Here is a 16,984-nt window from a genome sequence, read left to right as displayed (position 1 = left end):
TTTGTTTATTAAATGTTATTCATACTCATCTCTATTGATGAGCAGTAGTAGTGGTTGCACGTGATGCGCTCCCATTGGCTTTGTCCTGTTGCGTCACGCGGCCAATGGGGAGCGTCCATGTTGGTGTGTGTCTGCAGAGGCTGCACGGAGGAGGCGTGTGTGACATTTCACTGAGGTAGAACTAGTTTATCTAGACCTAGATGCAGTACGAAGACTTTAATTTCTGTTTTGCCCTAACAACAATGGAGGGGTTTGGATTTATATACTGAAGCTTTCTCAAAGGAAACCTATTGTTTAAAGAAGAAGCATTTATGCAACTAACTTTTCGCGGACACATTTTATGCTAAAGCACTTTTCCAAGTTGAATTTGATATACCTCGTATGGGTTAAACTGTTTTGTTTTTGTTAACCCGATAACTTACTTCAGGTAGCGTAAGGAAAATCTTGTGCGACTCCGTGTGTGTATGTAAGACTTAAGACTCTGTCTATCTGCATCTGTTCACAAGGTTAAAATTAGCATTAGCCGGTTAGCTCGATCTGCTACTGCAGCTTTTTTTTTTTACTTAGATGCTGACTTATAGGGGTATTTGTGCTGAAAATAGGCCAGGTGCGGTGTGGTGCAGATAGGACTCGCTGTCCAGAATTGATTGCAGTGTTGCAAAGTGTAGACTAGCAGATTAATCCTGGATTCTTTAGATCAGGGCTGCTGTGCTTGGGAACATGCTGCTCTCTCTGGTCGTGCACACGTACTCTTTGCGGTACTGGTTTCCAGCTACTATCATGCTGGGGACAGCTCCAGCCTATCTGCTATCATGGGGTGTCTGGCGCCTTCTCTCCACGGTCCTACCTACCAGAGTCTATCACACCTTAGATGACCGCCTATATTGTATTTATCAGAGTATGGTCCTGTTCTTCTTTGAAAACTACACAGGAGTAGAGGTAAGCATCTAACCTATCTAACAGTACAGATCTTCACAAATAACTCTAAGCAAGTAGCAAAAAAAGTAAAAGTAGGAAATTAGAAAATGCACAGTTGCCTTCGGTGTGCAGTCTTGTTTGACACGTCCTGAAACCAGATATGTTTCATTCTTTTGCACCACTCCTTGCATTAAGCCCATATAGTACGTTAGATTGTGAAATATACGAGTTATCAGAGTTTTATTTGTAAAAATTAAAAATGTATTGCCTTGTATAACCACTATTAAATACCTTCTCTGTTGTAGATAATTGTGTATGGAGATATACCAAAGAAAAAAGAAAATGTGATTTACCTTTCCAACCATCAATGTACAGGTAAATTGAAGTATCCAAAAGTGTGTGTATGAGTTTGAAGTATTATTTCTAAAGTCCTCTTAATGCTCTTGATCAAAGCTGACTGGATCATTGCTGACATGTTGGCAATCAGGCAGAGTGCGCTTGGTCATGTTCGGTATGTTCTCAAAGATGGACTCAAGTGGCTTCCACTGTACGGCTGGTATTTCTCTCAGGTAATTCAGCTGTATAAAGATTAAATAGTCAAATTTAATATGTGCATTGTAATGTTATTTACTTGTCCTACGTTTTTAGCATGGGGGAATCTATGTCAAACGCAGCTCAAAGTTCAACGAGAAGGCCATGAAGAAGAAGCTGCAGAGACAAACTGAAGCTGGAGCACCGGTAGGTTTGATTTGTTGCCATTATTCACAATAGAAAAGATACTACTTATGCATAGCTTAACTAGGTAACAGATGAATAAGCATTTGTCTTTGCATTGTCAGAGCATTGCACTTGTTCTCTTGCTGTCTGCTGTGATGCTTGGCTCATGCACTCAGCCGTTACAAAAGTACATTAGGGAAATCTGCTGAAGCACTTTCACTAATGCTCTTGAGCTGTAATAATATTGATCAATTGCAAAAAAATAACTTGTATGGTGAAATGTTTAGACTGTTTTTTATGTTAATTGGATCATGGTGTGTAGATGTTGACAATTTATTTGGTTGTAAAAAAATACCTACATTTCTTTTTAAAACTGAGTTTTACTTCTACTTCTACAGATGTACCTTGTCATCTTCCCAGAAGGAACTCGCTATAATCCGGAGCTCAGGAGTGTTATCGCTGACAGCCAGGCTTTTGCTCAAAAAGAAGGTACTGGCATTTTACTCCCTTTAATCTTTAACCGCAAAACATCTAATGTTTACCAACTTATCCTTTATGTTTACTTAACATTTTGTGCTTTTGTTTTGTTGCTGTTTGTTTTAAGATCAATCTTCCATGGGACTATAGATGGAAATTAGCCACTATGGCTAAATCTGTCATATTTACATGGGTAGATAGTTAATTAATATGCACTGATTCATTTAAATAAACAAATAAAAGACAGATGTTAAATTATCTTTTGCTTCACTTCCAATTTTTAACTATAATTTTATTTAAATAGTTTTATGTAGTTAAGTGGACTCACAAACCTTCTCTTTGCAGGGATTAAGCTTCTCTCCGGAGCTCCAAATATCACCTTCCCCCATTAATCCAAATAAATCACGAGGAGGAATTATGCGCTCATGACATTATCTGTTATTAGTGAGGTATTAGTGGCAGCAGTGGTTCAGAGGCACCAGACTGAGAGATCTGGCCCTAGCATGCATCACAACATTCATTTATCATTTGTTGTGCTGCTTTAACTGATGACTTCTTTTTTTTCCCAAGCACTCTAGATTTACAGTATTTTATAAATAACACTGGAACCTAAATGTTTTTGACTTGAATTAGGAAACTTATAATATAGTGAGCAATAAAGGTTGGAAATTTATAGAAAAAATACTGTGAATATGCTTTGAAGAGATTATGGAGGAATATCAGTGTTATTTCTTGAATTTTTAGTCTGTTTACAGACACAGTTTAGTACTTTTTTATGGATTGCCAAAATATCTGACTGATGGTCATCGGAATAACCTTTTTGTCATTATTGATCACCCTTTTGAAACCTTGCACTTCGATTCTATCAGTTCATGCTTTTACAATTTCTTTTGATTTTGATGCCATCCTTTTTAGAGACTCGTTTTTAAGTTTGACCATGGACTAAACGGAGCTGTTTTTCTTTTGCTCAAAGGATTTGCGGTTCTCAAACACACGCTGACCCCGCGCATGAAGGCATCGCGTGTGGCTTTAGAGGCAATGCAGGGCCATCTGGACGCGGTGTATGACATCACTGTGGCCTATGAGGGCACTCTGAACAGGAACAGCCACAGAAAACCCGCTCCATCCATGCCAGGTAAATCTGAGGCTGCTAACACAATTATTAACCTTCTCTTTAGGTGGATATTAACTAAATCACTAAATTCTCTAATAAAACAAATGTCCATGACCGACAACTTATTTCTAGGTTTGTTATTCCCAGAAATAAAAACAATTATAAACAAAAACAAACGTCACCAATCAACAGTGTTCCCATCCTGTAGATTGACTGTTTTTTTAGGTGTTTATTTAATTCTTTCGTGTTCCTGGGTCAATAAACACGTTTTTGAACAGGAAAAGAAAACATCCCGTTTCTTGTGAGACACATCCATGTGTTTTCATGAAAACAAAAAGCATTCTTCTATCACGCACTTCCTGTACTGTTGACAATAACGTCTTTGGTAATTTACTTCAATGTCATACAGCTCAAAGCTTGATAGTAGACTAACTTTTATGGTTGAGGGTCCGCCACCATGGAGATTGCTTTGCTGGAAATGTTTCACAGTCTGAATATACAATTATACTTGTCCATCTCCATGAAGACAAGCAGGTAATGACACTAGACAAAGTTACAGGTCAGACCACCAAGCTCACAGTAAGAATGCATTTTGTTGTTTTTCTAGTGATTTTTTATTTTTTATTTTTATTTTCTTTGGAGAGCATTGCAGGCACTAACCCTCTGCCAGAAAAGTTCCATAGTACTCCTTTAACTGTAAAATGAACATTATTATTGGGTGTTAATAATAGATTAATAATAATAATTTAAGACAGGTATATAAATTGTGTATTAACTTTGTCCCACAAGTTTTTCTGTCTGAGCACAATGGGCCTTTTCTTTTACCAAAATATCCATCAGTATTGTACTAGAAATAAAATCCAAGTAACTTTTTCATACAACACTGCATTATAATGTCGATAGCGGAAAAGCAGGGCTGAAGCTTTTAGATTGTTAATTTACTCTCCACTATTATAACCATGCACTGTTCTGTTTTAGACTGGCTGAATTATTAAATCACTGAAAAGTTAACCCATGACTTTGCTTGCAAATATGGTTATTAAATAATACTTCATAAAAATTATTTATTACATTATTTAGTAAAGCACATTAACAATCGTCTGTTGTAATTGATCATGACCTGATTTGCTGATCGTTTGATGAGTTCATAAATTGGTGAGTTGCACTTTGTCATTGTCACCTATGTTGATGTAAAGTCTTACCCTACGTGCTGATTTACTGAAAGGCTCTTCCTGTTTTTGTTTAGTCTTTTATTTTTTTATGTTTGACAGAATTCCTGTGTAAAGAATGTCCCCGTGTTCACATTCACTTCGAGCGCGTGGACATAAAGGAAATTCCTCCAGAGCCCATGTTTTTCCGCAGGTGGCTACACCAGCGCTTTGAGCTCAAGGACCGGTAAGAGGCTGGGGGAATGATTCATGGTGGTTTATAGATGATACAGTACGTGCCTCTGAAATCTGAAACTAGTCTGTCCCATAACCACACTAGAACACATTAATGCTAATCATTTGTTCAGGTAAACTTTTTTCCCCAAATAACTGATCATGTAATATTTTATAAAAAAGCAAACTCTGATTTCTGTTTCTCAAGGTTGCTGACTGATTTCTATGAATCGAAGGATGCAGACAAAATATGCAAGTTTCCAGGAGAGGGCAGACTGTCCCCTCTGAGCCTTTCTAAAACAGTCCCATCAGTGATGATTCTGGGAGCACTGACGCTGCCTTTACTGCTGACAGAGGGAGGCAGGAGGGTGTATGTGAGGACCTGGGTGTACGGGACACTGCTCGGATGGCTCTGGGTCAATGTGTTTCCCTAACAAAAGGTTCAGCAGCAGTGGCTCACATATTCACGCACAAAAGAGCAGAAGATGGTGCCATTTTTCTGTATCAGAACACAAGGTATAGTACAGCTGTGGAGTGGCACAGTGATGAAACACTGTCCCAGCGTTTTTCTACTAACTGTTCTCTGCAACAATGCAGGTTTAAAGAAACTCTTTTGTGTCCTTAAAGATGGCCCCTCTAAACTCAGTATTTAATGTATCTACTTATTAGTGACCCCTTATCAATAATATATATACTGCATGCCTTCATTGTCATTAATCGTTAATAAGTGACAAAAATATTGATAGTTATAATAGGCCACATTTATTAAAGTAAAAGGGTGCCAAGTACTCTCAACAACAGATGTTCTAATCCTGGTCAGCGTTTGTCTGACACGTAAAACACACCAGCCTATTCTTAATGTATCACAAATTAAGTGCACTGACTTATCGATATCAGTTGTCCATGTTTTGTTCTTGTTTGTCACAAGAATTATGCACTTTGCTTTATTAAAGGTGGAATGTGTTAGTTTTATAAGATATTTGATTGAGAGACTTTAAGTCATATATATTTGACCCATAGATAATCCAGAAGGATGTCATTTTGAGATGTCACTAAAAGCCAAACATTGCACCTTTTGATTCTTCCCCATTTTTAAACTGAAGTGTGACTTGCCCTCCTCTGTAAAAGTTCATGAAATGGCACCAGCTGCTATGTTTACCAAAAAAATTACTTCCTGTCTAATGTAAAAAGTAATTTGCTCATTTGCTGTGTGTTATTTAACAGTGTCTGCCACTAGTGGTGAGCTGCCCAGCTGTGTGTTTTTAACCCACTGTGATTGAACTTTTATTGAGGAAAGCACGTTATACATAAAGAAGCTTTACTTTAAATCACGAATCATTGCCAAAACATGGGAGTGTATGCCACATTATTTTTACATGCTTATATTGCCATTTGCATTAAGTAGTTTTGTTTTTATGCATTTTTATATGTATGTGTTGGTACAGATGGAAACCTGTTGTATGCATTCATTATTTGTAATGTCGCTCATGAAATAGTATCTACCTATCTGACAAAGCCATGTAAACAGTATGTCGCAGGTTTCTGTGCACTCAAAGCCATGTGTATTTGTCATTGTATTGTATTATGCACTTGTCCATTCTTGTTTACTTTTTCCACAAGTCACTTTACATTGGTCTTGTCCTGTAGAGTTTAGACTTATTTGTTTTCTTCTTGTAAAATGGATGTCAGTTTTTACATCTCGCTACAATACCTCACTTTAAAAATTATACTTGTGTAAGACATTTTATAGGCATTTTTAACACAAGATCTGACTGTAACTCATCAGGACACTGCAGACTGACTGTATAATGCCAACTGCTGGAAATGTGTGCCTTCTCTTTGGAGGAGTCTGTCCTCAGTCTACTCAGAAGACCACAGTCCGCCTGGTGGCTGCATGTAGACACAGCCCGAGCTGCAGAGCGCTTTATAGTGGCTTATTTTGTTCAAATAATCCATTGGCTCTAACTTTCTGGTTCAATTTGGGACAAGTGGACATTTGGGTGTCTTATTAAAATAAAGTGTTTTTTGGGGGGACTGCTGTTTTTCTTGATTTATTTTTTTCCATTTAAGATGTGAAGATGTCGGCCTGCCAGATCTGAATTAAATATTTGTAGAGTTTTGATGTCACCTGTTGAAATTCAATATAATGAAATGATTCCCGACCTTTTTCTTTAAGCGATCCCTGTTATACCAGCACATTAGAGGCCTCTTACCATCCTCGTCTTACTGGAAAATTATAAATGCTTTGGTTAAGATGTTAACAAAACATCATAGAGCCTGGCCAGACAACATTGCACAAGTTCTCCGTTGTGCTGCCACTACTACTACAATCATTCACAGTATATTTTGATAAGCTTGTGGTTTCCAGGCAACCAAGCGACCAATCAGGTGTTAGGTGACTGCGCATGCGTCAATAACCAGGAAGTGACTAAAATCTGTGGGGAGTTGTTGATTGCTCACAATTTTAACCGCGGCTGCTACTCTGCACAGAAGTAAGCAATTACATGAATGATCACAAAAGGGAAGGGATAATGTAAAGTGTTCAATATAATGTAATCTTACCGCTGTCATGCCCTTTAGCCCATTGTAGAGCTAGTTTACAACAGCGACGACTAGAGACAGTTTTCATTTCTGCGTAGCCAATGCCTAACTAACGAACACTCATTTATTTCAAGTTTTTGATTGATTTTTCTCTTTAAGACTTAATGATGGCAGTGGACTGGATAGGATTCAGCTATGCCGCAGCCATTGCCTTTGGAGGTTTTATGGGATACAAAAGAAAAGGTGCCAGTGTGACCTATAACGTAATAGTTCACTTGTGTTTATCCAAATCTTTAACCTCCTCTCTCATGTGTAGGGAGTGTCATGTCCCTGATGGCTGGTCTGGTGTTTGGTGGACTGTCAGCATATGGTGCTTACAACATCTCTAATGACCCCAAGGATATCAAGATTTTACTAGGTTAATAAAACCTGTTAAAAATTAACCAAAAACTAACATAAAAACCCAAATAACTATTTATTTGAACTTTGTTTCAGTGTCATCTGGGCTTCTCTCGATCGTGATGGGAATGAGATACAAGAAATCACGGAAATTACTGCCTGCTGGTGTCATGGCAGGGTTCAGGTCAGACTCTCACACTATAATGTACAACAAAGCTGCAGATATAAAAATTAATAATCAATTCTGTGTCTTCTTTTACAGTTTATTCATGGTGTTTCGATTGCTACTTCATAGCAATCGAAGCCCTTCGAGACAACTGTTGTTGTGATTTTGGGCGTTACAAAAATAAATGAATTGAATTGAATTGAATATCATCATATGACCAGAAAAGGACTTCGGTGAAGGCTATCTAATATGTTCAGACAATTTTGATAAAAAGAAACCATTCCTCCAAAAGCATTTCCTTGACCTTAAGTAAACCTGATGACCAAGAGCTGACACATGCAGTGAAAGCTTTCTATAGACTTTTTTTTTTTTTCAATCATAATAATTTGATATTGTTTAATATTTGAAGCACATTCATTTTAAATAAATAACTTTTATATAAAGACAGTGGACACTGATGAAACAACTGTTTTACTATGCTTTCTTTTTATTTACATTTACAAAGCATATAATGATTGAATGTCTTGATGGTGAATGACAGTGAACTAGCTATGACGTTAGTAACAATTTTTTCAACGTTTGATATGTTTACAACAATGGTAACTTGGGGAGAGCAAACACTTCCATAACAGTCTTCACATAGTTTTCATCAGGTTGTGGTTTCCTCTGACTGCCAGGCTGCAGAAACTTGTGAACTGCTTCAATTTTGGTCATCCTCCCCTGAAAAGCCTGAAACAGATGTACATGAATATGTTGAACTTTCATTTGGGTACATTGTGCTAAATGTTTACTTTATTCACCTTAATGTTTGAGAAGTTGGAGAGGATTTGTGGAAATTTCTCCTCCAGCATCAGTATGCATTCCAGCAGCAGCACATCAGCACACGTTAGTTTGTTTCCAACCAAGTAGACCTGTCCTGACAGTGCCTAGGAGTTTAAATTGTACATTTAATCAGATATAATGTAGTCACTCAGTGCATAATACTTTTGAAGCATTATAGTATTTCTCCACTTGGACAGTGGTGTAATTTGTTGCATATGCTTTTTTCTTGTTTTCTTATCATTTTAGTGGATTATAATTTGACACACAACCTTTTCAAATACAGGCAGGTAACGCTCATTAGACTTGGTTTCAATTGTTTTAAGTTTTGCGGAGGGGTCTGCAGAAAATGGCAGGGTCATCATCATTTCCATAAGGTCCATTAATCCCTCTGCATACATGTTGACCCTACAAAATAAAGAGCCGAGTTTAAAACAGAAAAGTACCAATGTTATAATATGCTGCAGCTGCATACATGACTTTCTCTTTAGGATTTTTCCCATGAAGATTGTACTTCTCTCCTATGTATTGCAATATCGCCTTAGTTTGAACAAGTTTCATACCGTCCATTTCAACTAAAGGAACCTGTTGAAACATGAGCGCTCCATCTGTGAAGAACATGAAAAAAACACTGCTTGACAATGAAACTGGAGTGGCGTTGTCCATAAATGCTGAGTCATTCATACTGTTGCATAATAAGATGAACTCTGTATCAAAAAGTAGTGTTGAAGTCGCAGTCTGTCTGAGTTGGGCTTACCATCGAGAAGTTTCAGATACTGATCGCGGGTTGTAAGGAAAACCTCTTCAAACTATTAAAAAAAAAAAAAAAAGAAGAAGAAATGAACACTTTCCTATAAGTATCAAGGCTTTTTTTCCCCCATTAAGCATAAAAAAACCTTACCTCAACATTTGCCACCGTCAGAAGCCAACGGATTGACTCCATTTTCCCCCTTCCATTGAAATAGTACAGAACTACTTTGTCAGACATGTTTTAAATAGTTTTATACACCAGATCCTGCAAAAATCCTGCAAAGAAGAAAAGAAAAAACAGATGCATTCACAAAAATACACACCTGTCTCAAATTGAAATTATGAGAACGCTGCACAAACCTCTGCGATGTCCAAACAACGCTTCAGAGAGAGGGTAAATTAAGTTCACTAGCCTTATTTAATAGAAGGGTGGACGGAGGAGTGCACTCTGTTGCTCCACACATGGTTTTCATTGGCTAGCAGCGTCTCTCATTATCATACAGAGCAAAGGAGCATGGGAGATTAAACCCTGACTGTGAACCGTGGTACATTGCAGCCCCATATATAGCTACTGCGCACACGTTTCTTAGTGGATGTGAGGGCGATCTGGCTGCGACATCTGTCACCCCATCGATCGCTAGGGTTGATTCGGCTGATCTGGCTGGCTAGGCGGGTGTCCCCTTCCTCCCTCACCGCTCCATGTGTGTCCCTCCCGATGCTCCGCGCTCGGTGGAAGAGGACGAGCTCCCCCCGGCGGACGAGCACCATCGTCGGTATACCAGTAGCTGCGCTCCCCTGCTAGAACCTCCAAACAAGCTCAAGGCCCATTTGTAGGAGAAACGTAGGGAAGTCAAGCTCCAAGCTTCAGACACATCCAAATGCGGCGCTGCACGTGGCAGTCTGCCTTCCTTTTTAATTAAATTACTATTTAATTTATTATTACTTTACTTCTATAAATCTATTCTGTTATTCCTTGTTTTCAATTACTGGGTTTCAGATGGTGACATTTTATTGGTCAATGATATTCATTTCACACTGAAAATCACCTCTTTGATTCCTAAAACTGTGCCCTGATTGTAGAATGACAGACGTGATTCTTTTTCAGATTAACCATCTTTATTTTTAAGCTGCATAAAAAATAAAGCAAAAAAAAATACTGTACTGACAATACTGTAGACATTTAAAGGTTAAATTACTGGCAACTTGCGTCATAGGCATGGAGTGCAATAAAATAAATCAATTAGCCTACATCCCGAAATGTATGGCAACAATCAGCATTACTTTAAAATAGAGCACTTCTGTTAAAATAAAACATAAATACATTTCCCAATTCATTATAAAAAACAATATTTTACAGTAACAGAATTTTAGCCAAAACATCTCACAGTTACATTTTCATCAAGATAGAATGCATATTGTTTTATAGTTTGGTGCAACATTCAGTAACTGTAATACAAAATCTTGCCGCAAGAGGCAATGATCAGCCCATGCCTACACCGTGCCCTAAATTTCCCTCTTTATATTACACCCTCTGCAAATTGTGAGGTGCTTTCACACCTTCTCTACCTCTTTGCTACACAAATGGGGGCTTTTTACAAACTCCACATTTCAAAATTTTGAATTTAATAAACTATACATTTTCAGATATCACCCGCACTCCTACATCATGGCAAGTGCCTGTCAGTGACTTTCACATAGCCCCCCACTTTTTGGCTCTTTATGATAATAATGTTCCATTTTTGCATTATATTTTTATATCCACGCTACTGGTGTAACTTGGGGTACACATTAGTGAGTCTTTGGTGATACGAGTACTTCACAGGGGGATGATGAGTGCCATTATGTGCTGCGTGCACTCTTTGTGTGGGCTTCATCTGTACGAGGGTGTGCGCACTTACACGGCATTACGATACTAATAGACCTTTCACCAGCTTGTGATGCTCAGGCCTAAAAATACACATTTTAACCAGAGGCATTAGTTATTTTACATTTTAGTAGAAAAGAAAAAAAACATTTGAAGGGCAATTAGGTTCAAGTTTTTGGCTGGCTGCATTTTGTCATACACAAAACTTTCCTTTATATTATAACTCACAACATCCACGGTACATACAATGAAACAGATTTATTGCTGTGCTAAGATGTATGTACATAAAACCACTAAACCTACTCTTTGGAGGTGAAAGTGTTCTTTAGTAGTGCCATAACCACGTGAGGAGCACAGTTTAGAGCCCCAAAGAGGCAACTAGCGGTGTCCATATTTGGCAGACCAGTCTGTGCGTCCATGGATAGACTGGACTGGTGCACGAGGCAGCATACCCAGTGTGCTCTTGGTGGGCAATGAGATGTTACTGTTCAAATGACTGCGCCCAGACCGCCAAGTTGCATAATCTAGAATAAATGACAGACAATGTATTAAACTGGCACATTAAAAATTATTAAATGCTCTCGTAAAATACTCACTTGATGCTGTTGATTCTACAGATGAAACCTGAGGCCCTCTTTGACCTGGAGAACCAATGTCTTTTTTGTAAAAAGATGGCAAATATCCTCCTGATATTGTGTTTGTACCTAAAAGAGAAGATACATAATTGAAGATGTAGACTCTACTAATTTCAGTAAAACATAGTTTAGATTTCTTTTTGTAAAATCTTAAATATAATCTGATGTAGTTTTCTTGAGACAGTTTTGGGGACTATATGGTGAATATTTCAGTTCCTGGATGGACATAGCAGCCGATGTGACAAAAGTGGAGGTAATTCCGTAACCATAGTGCAAACAAGGAACAAAGATTGACTGAATTACACATTTGCTGTTTTCCAATAAGTACAAATAAGGAACACTTTTAATTTCTTAGTGATTCCTGTATCTTCTTGACCAACTAACTACGATAAATATTCACCAAAAGTACAATCCCACCAAACAAAGTCATCATGAAAAGTTAATACGAGTAAAAGTCAAGGGATGGTCTTACCATGAGCACCTCTGCTTGGTAAAGTGCCACCAAATGGGATGGTGCTGTTTCCCCAAAGATGGCTACTACTAAAGTCTTTACTTGCATTTAGTGACACATTCTTTTTTGTAGCAATTCCTAAAAGGTTCAACATAGAGATTCATGGTATCAAATAGCACTTTAATAACCCTTTTCAGACAACCATTAGATATTTAATTATTTACCAGGTAAATATCTTGACTGTCTTAAATAATGCTGTTTGGCAGAGGCAGTTCTTGAAGGTTCCTGGTAGTTTGCGGTTTTGTTTAAATTCAAAGGACCATCATCCTGCACTTTAGGACGACTATAATCCAGAGCATTACTGTATCTATAAAAAAAAAAAAAATTAAAAAACTATAATAATACATTCATGGAACTGAAATCTTAACAAATGTTTTTAAAGCATCACCTGGGGAGGGCGCCATCTCCATGTCTGCACTTTTCTGTGGAGAAGTTTGATTTTCCAAGAACACTTAAAGACAAGTCAATATCTTCACAGTCCTCCCACTCCTCCCCTTTATACTGTCCTGTGCTATGGCCCCAGCGGCGACGACCTCCCTTGGGTTTCAGATGGTAATTTGGTAAGTTTGTGTTCTCAGATTGCTCCCTTGTCTGTACAAAACAGGTAATTAATGTAGGTCAATTTACATGAGTCACTCCAAACAAATATTAGAATCACACCTTGGTCTGAGGTCCTTTGTCCATGATGAAGGGGAGGTGGCTTTGTGCTGTGCCCTGTGTTGGCTCTGGGTTCAGGATGTGCTTGGACTGCTCACGGAGCAGATCTGTGTGCCGTTGGTAAATGGCGGCCTGAGCAGCAGCGGACACAGGGGAGGGCTGGATCTGCTGTGGGGGTCTGGAGGAACAGTGCTGGTTTGGAGGGGGCTGTGAGGGGGGTACAGGCTTCAGGAGAAGGGGCTGCTGCTGCATCACTGAGTGGCTCTGTAATGGGGTCTCCATTGGCACAAGGTTTGGTTGGGGTCTACCTTGCTCTAGGATTTGTTGAGGAGTGCCCAAAGCCTGGCCCACATGGAAATAGGAATACCTGAGAGCCTTGAGTACAGAAAACATATGTTAACTCATCTCTCTCCTTTTACATAATGCCCTTGTCTCTACATAAATTAATGAACACCTGTGCTGAAGCTGGTCTCTTCTTAGGGTCCCATTGGAGTAAGTCTGTCATTAAATGGATAGCCTCTGGACTGGCATTGGGAATGAGCGTTTTCAAACTGCTGGGAACACACTGTGGCCAACGGAAATTCATGGCATTTGCCAGAAGATACCCCTCAGGCCAGTCATTCTAAGGAAAAGAAATGTTTTGTTAAATTGAAACACACAAAGAGATACATTAAAAATAATGTGTCCAGAACACAACTCTATCCATGCTAAAACACATACCTTCTTTGGTGTACCCAGAACTTGGCAAATCTTAAAAATGGTGTCTACTTCGCTGGAACCAGGAAAAAGAGGTCGAAGGGTATACAGCTCAGCCATAATGCAACCAACTGCCCATTGGTCAATGGGTGAGCTGTAAGATGTTGATCTGAGGAGCACTTCAGGAGCCCTGTACCTATTCAAAGTGGAAAGAACAAACATTACATTTTTGAGTGTTTCAAAAACGTCTTATTTGTTAATAACTCACCATCTTGTTGATACATAATCAGTGTATGGCGGACGAGAACGAATCTCCCGTGCAAGACCAAAGTCAGCAATTTTAACCAACTCAGGGCCCATACACAGAAGATTCTCAGGTTTCATGTCTCTGTGGAAAAACCCTTAAAGACGGGTAAAACAAAACAAAATCATTGCATTAAATGAATAGACACACAGACAAATCAACTATGACAGGAATTACATCACAGTCTATACTAACCATGTTTATGAATGAATGCAAGACCCTGTAGTATCTGAAACATTATATTTCTTACGGCTGACTCGGGAAACAGCCGAGTCCTACAAAAAACACAGTCAATCAGTGTAAGAATAAAACTGAATAGATACACTTTGGAAGTTCATATGGACCTGTCTTTCATCAGCTGATATAAATTCTCCTTCATGTACTCAAATATAAAGTACAGGTGGTCATTTTCCCGGATTACCTCCTTAAGTTTGATTACATTTGCATGGTTAAGTTTCTTCAAGGACTGGAAAAAAGCAGACAAAGTTAGCATGTGTATAATACACTAGCAGTACAATTTAATTATAGCAAACTAATCATGCTGGAAAAGAAAACACACAGGTCACTGCAGGGGATTGAGAAGCAGGTCCAGACAATTACTTAATAAAAGCTTCAAAATATTTATCTAAATGCACAAAATGTATTGCCAAGGGAACTGTTTAGATTTTACGAGGAAATGCACATGTGGACTTGTTCATTGGGTAGATATAGATTTCTCATGCAGTGGCATAATACAGTATTTCATGCCAAATATGAGAAGTTGCTGTAAGCCTTTATTACATGCTTGTTCACAGTCTACATATTTGCTGGGGTATAGGTGGCCACTTAAGTTAATCTGCAGTATCTAATGGAAAATGGGTGCCTGGGTCAGGGAGCCAACAGCTAGACCAGTCACGATAACAAATTTTGAAGTGCGATATATTACTGAAGTAATAATAGATGATAAACGATAATACTGAAACCAAGTTATGCTACTGACAGAAAAACCCAAGAGCAGATTTAAACCACAAAAACTATTCTAAATCTACAATATTGTTTAAAAAAAATCATGAGCTGGAATAACTAAGTAGCAGAATGAAAGACTTCAGTACTTAATTTGCATGTTATTAATTCAACCTTTTACGACTTAAATCTTATTGTATAGACAAAAATAAACAGAATTTTCCCAATAGTCCAAAGAAAATGTACACACTATAAATATTGACCCCAAAAAATATTGTTTCAGCTTTCATAAACTGAACAAAATGTCGATATAGTGATTATCGTGACAGGCCTACCAACAGCACATAAAAATCACCTTCTACTTTTAGTGACTCAGCTGTGTGACTTTACGCTGTGAGGAAATTTAGAGCAACATTTTAATGAAAGACAAAAATTACAGAAATCAATGGAAATAAGGCTGAACTTAAAAATTACAGCTTAATTACTCTGTCTGTTTTAGAAATAACATAGTACTAATAACTATTTTACCTTGACCTCTCGAAGGTTCATGCATTCTTCCCAAGAGTAAAACTTTCTTTTCATCCTGAAAGAAATAAAATAAAATGGAAAAAAAGTAAAATTATAAACAACCACATGAAATATTGGTGTAAGAAACAGTACTTATTTTTGGATGTCCTGCACAGTCATATAGGACGCTAGACTATTTAAAGAATGTCCCCCCTTTTCCATTGATGCCACATGAATTATAAAAAGTGAGATTTACATGCAATATCATTTTTTTTCCTCACAAAGAAATCTAGACTTTGTGGGTGTAATCGCTATTCTGTGCAGTTGGCATTCACCTTTTGCTCTTCCCATTTTTTTGTACAATTTGAGGTGGTCTACCTACTGATGTTCCTTTCTACTCATGGGTTTCAGCTTCCTGTTTACATGTGATCATTTCAGGACTTTTGCACATTAAAAATACATATTATTTAGCTTTGAACTGTTAATTTCTATGGTAACAGTGCAAGATTTTCATGACTCTGAAACCCAATTTTGCTGCTCTGTTTCATAGACCCACTCACTTTTTAATGGCCACAAGTTCTCCAGATTCCAGACTCCGGCCGAGGATGACCGAGCCATAGGTGCCATCCCCCAGCTGTCTTATGTTACTATATTGGTTCATTGTGAGTGGTTTTCCATATCACCATCAGCTGGATGTGAAATTGGGAAGTGCTGCGCTCCTGTTGCTGAATGCAGCCAGATTTTCCTGTGGCAACAACAGAACACTTCCGGCAGAGCTGTAGGACCCATTGGCCTGTTTCTTACTACCTGAAAAATACACGTTTAACATATTAGAATTTCTTACTACCTGAAAAATACATATTAAACATATTAGAAACCCGATACGCATATCCAAACATGCTTCCCAAGTGCTAGCAAGCTATTAATAGTAGGCCAGCTATGTGTTAATACTGCTGTTAAATACCACTACATTAACTACAACTGTACTAAATAGTAATAATAGACATAGCATAAATTTGTAAGGCTTCTGGCCTATTTATAAACGCATGCATCTTCTGTTACAAAGATACTGTACAGAAAAATCTCAGTCCGTTTGGCCCAGCAGCAACAAAACAATCAACGGCTTACACTGCTGGATAGACGCAGTTGGTCTCTCGACATTTAACACGCAAATAAAATCATATAAACAGTTAATGCTCACCCCACACATGTCATATCCACGGGAGAACATATCCAAGAGGTCATATTCTATCAACTAATTGCTTCAGCTCAGTACAAGGCGATTTGCTGTGTACGCTACAGATTCTGTAAACCAAAACGGAAATCTCGCGATACTTTGTTCCACTCCCATCCAGTGGTACTTATCCATGACTACAAAATCACAACCAACGGGCACCTCTTTCAAAAGAATAAAAATCGGGAAAAGATCAAATTAAAATTAAAATTAAAATTAAAATTAAAATTAAAATTAAAATTAAAATTAAAAATTATTAAAAATTAAAATTCATGAATTAATTAAACTTAACGTATTTTTTATGGTTGAAGCTAAACTAACTATTTTAAATTATGTTTTCGTTGTATTGGG

At 37.9% G+C, this 16,984-nt stretch overlaps 4 protein-coding genes across 8 annotated transcripts; 2 read left to right on the top strand and 2 right to left on the bottom strand.

Annotated features, from left to right (window-relative positions):
- Window positions 1–59: 59 nt before the first annotated feature.
- agpat5 (1-acylglycerol-3-phosphate O-acyltransferase 5 (lysophosphatidic acid acyltransferase, epsilon)) lies at window positions 60–6,640 on the top strand. Its single transcript, XM_033979606.2, has 8 exons — window positions 60–939; window positions 1,224–1,293; window positions 1,372–1,487; window positions 1,567–1,656; window positions 2,034–2,124; window positions 3,086–3,247; window positions 4,498–4,621; window positions 4,817–6,640. Exons 1-8 carry the CDS (start codon window positions 721–723, stop codon window positions 5,040–5,042), a joined length of 1,098 nt encoding a protein of 365 aa, XP_033835497.1. The 5' UTR covers window positions 60–720; the 3' UTR covers window positions 5,043–6,640.
- Window positions 6,641–7,021: 381 nt separating this feature from the next.
- Window positions 7,022–8,075, top strand: tmem14a (transmembrane protein 14A). 4 transcript variants are annotated; one of them, XM_055227452.1, is made up of 6 exons: window positions 7,022–7,100; window positions 7,309–7,392; window positions 7,466–7,567; window positions 7,645–7,732; window positions 7,811–7,842; window positions 7,921–8,075. In XM_055227452.1, the coding sequence occupies exons 2-6, from the start codon at window positions 7,314–7,316 to the stop codon at window positions 7,929–7,931; spliced, it is 312 nt and encodes a 103-aa protein (XP_055083427.1). In that variant the 5' UTR covers window positions 7,022–7,100; window positions 7,309–7,313; the 3' UTR covers window positions 7,932–8,075. The 4 variants fall into 4 exon arrangements, with proteins under 4 accessions (XP_055083427.1, XP_055083424.1, XP_055083426.1 ...); XM_055227449.1 differs by having other exon boundaries at window positions 7,811–8,075; XM_055227451.1 differs by lacking the exon at window positions 7,022–7,100 and adding an exon at window positions 7,171–7,243 and having other exon boundaries at window positions 7,811–8,075.
- Window positions 8,076–8,140: 65 nt separating this feature from the next.
- On the bottom strand, window positions 8,141–9,711 carry gsta.1 (glutathione S-transferase, alpha tandem duplicate 1). Its single transcript, XM_033979609.2, has 7 exons — window positions 9,644–9,711; window positions 9,435–9,559; window positions 9,291–9,342; window positions 9,009–9,141; window positions 8,806–8,941; window positions 8,515–8,640; window positions 8,141–8,443 (listed from the first exon to the last, which is right to left on the bottom strand). The coding sequence occupies exons 2-7, from the start codon at window positions 9,519–9,521 to the stop codon at window positions 8,303–8,305; spliced, it is 675 nt and encodes a 224-aa protein (XP_033835500.1). The 5' UTR covers window positions 9,522–9,559; window positions 9,644–9,711; the 3' UTR covers window positions 8,141–8,302.
- Window positions 9,712–10,385: 674 nt separating this feature from the next.
- Window positions 10,386–16,732, bottom strand: LOC117382427 (serine/threonine-protein kinase ICK-like). Of its 2 annotated transcripts, none has more exons than XM_033979600.2 (14): window positions 16,601–16,732; window positions 15,960–16,206; window positions 15,421–15,475; window positions 14,295–14,416; window positions 14,146–14,225; window positions 13,915–14,047; window positions 13,671–13,842; window positions 13,405–13,572; window positions 12,954–13,325; window positions 12,682–12,884; window positions 12,458–12,600; window positions 12,255–12,371; window positions 11,744–11,851; window positions 10,386–11,671 (listed from the first exon to the last, which is right to left on the bottom strand). In XM_033979600.2, the coding sequence occupies exons 2-14, from the start codon at window positions 16,058–16,060 to the stop codon at window positions 11,526–11,528; spliced, it is 1,920 nt and encodes a 639-aa protein (XP_033835491.1). In that variant the 5' UTR covers window positions 16,061–16,206; window positions 16,601–16,732; the 3' UTR covers window positions 10,386–11,525. The 2 variants fall into 2 exon arrangements, with proteins under 2 accessions (XP_033835491.1, XP_055083417.1); XM_055227442.1 differs by having other exon boundaries at window positions 10,964–11,671; window positions 15,960–16,144; window positions 16,601–16,708.
- Window positions 16,733–16,984: the final 252 nt, after the last annotated feature.

The sequence above is a fragment of the Periophthalmus magnuspinnatus genome, chromosome 15 (assembly GCF_009829125.3).
Source record: "Periophthalmus magnuspinnatus isolate fPerMag1 chromosome 15, fPerMag1.2.pri, whole genome shotgun sequence".
Classification (NCBI taxonomy): Eukaryota; Metazoa; Chordata; class Actinopteri; order Gobiiformes; family Gobiidae; genus Periophthalmus; species Periophthalmus magnuspinnatus.
This window is presented reverse-complemented; position numbering and strand designations above follow the sequence as displayed.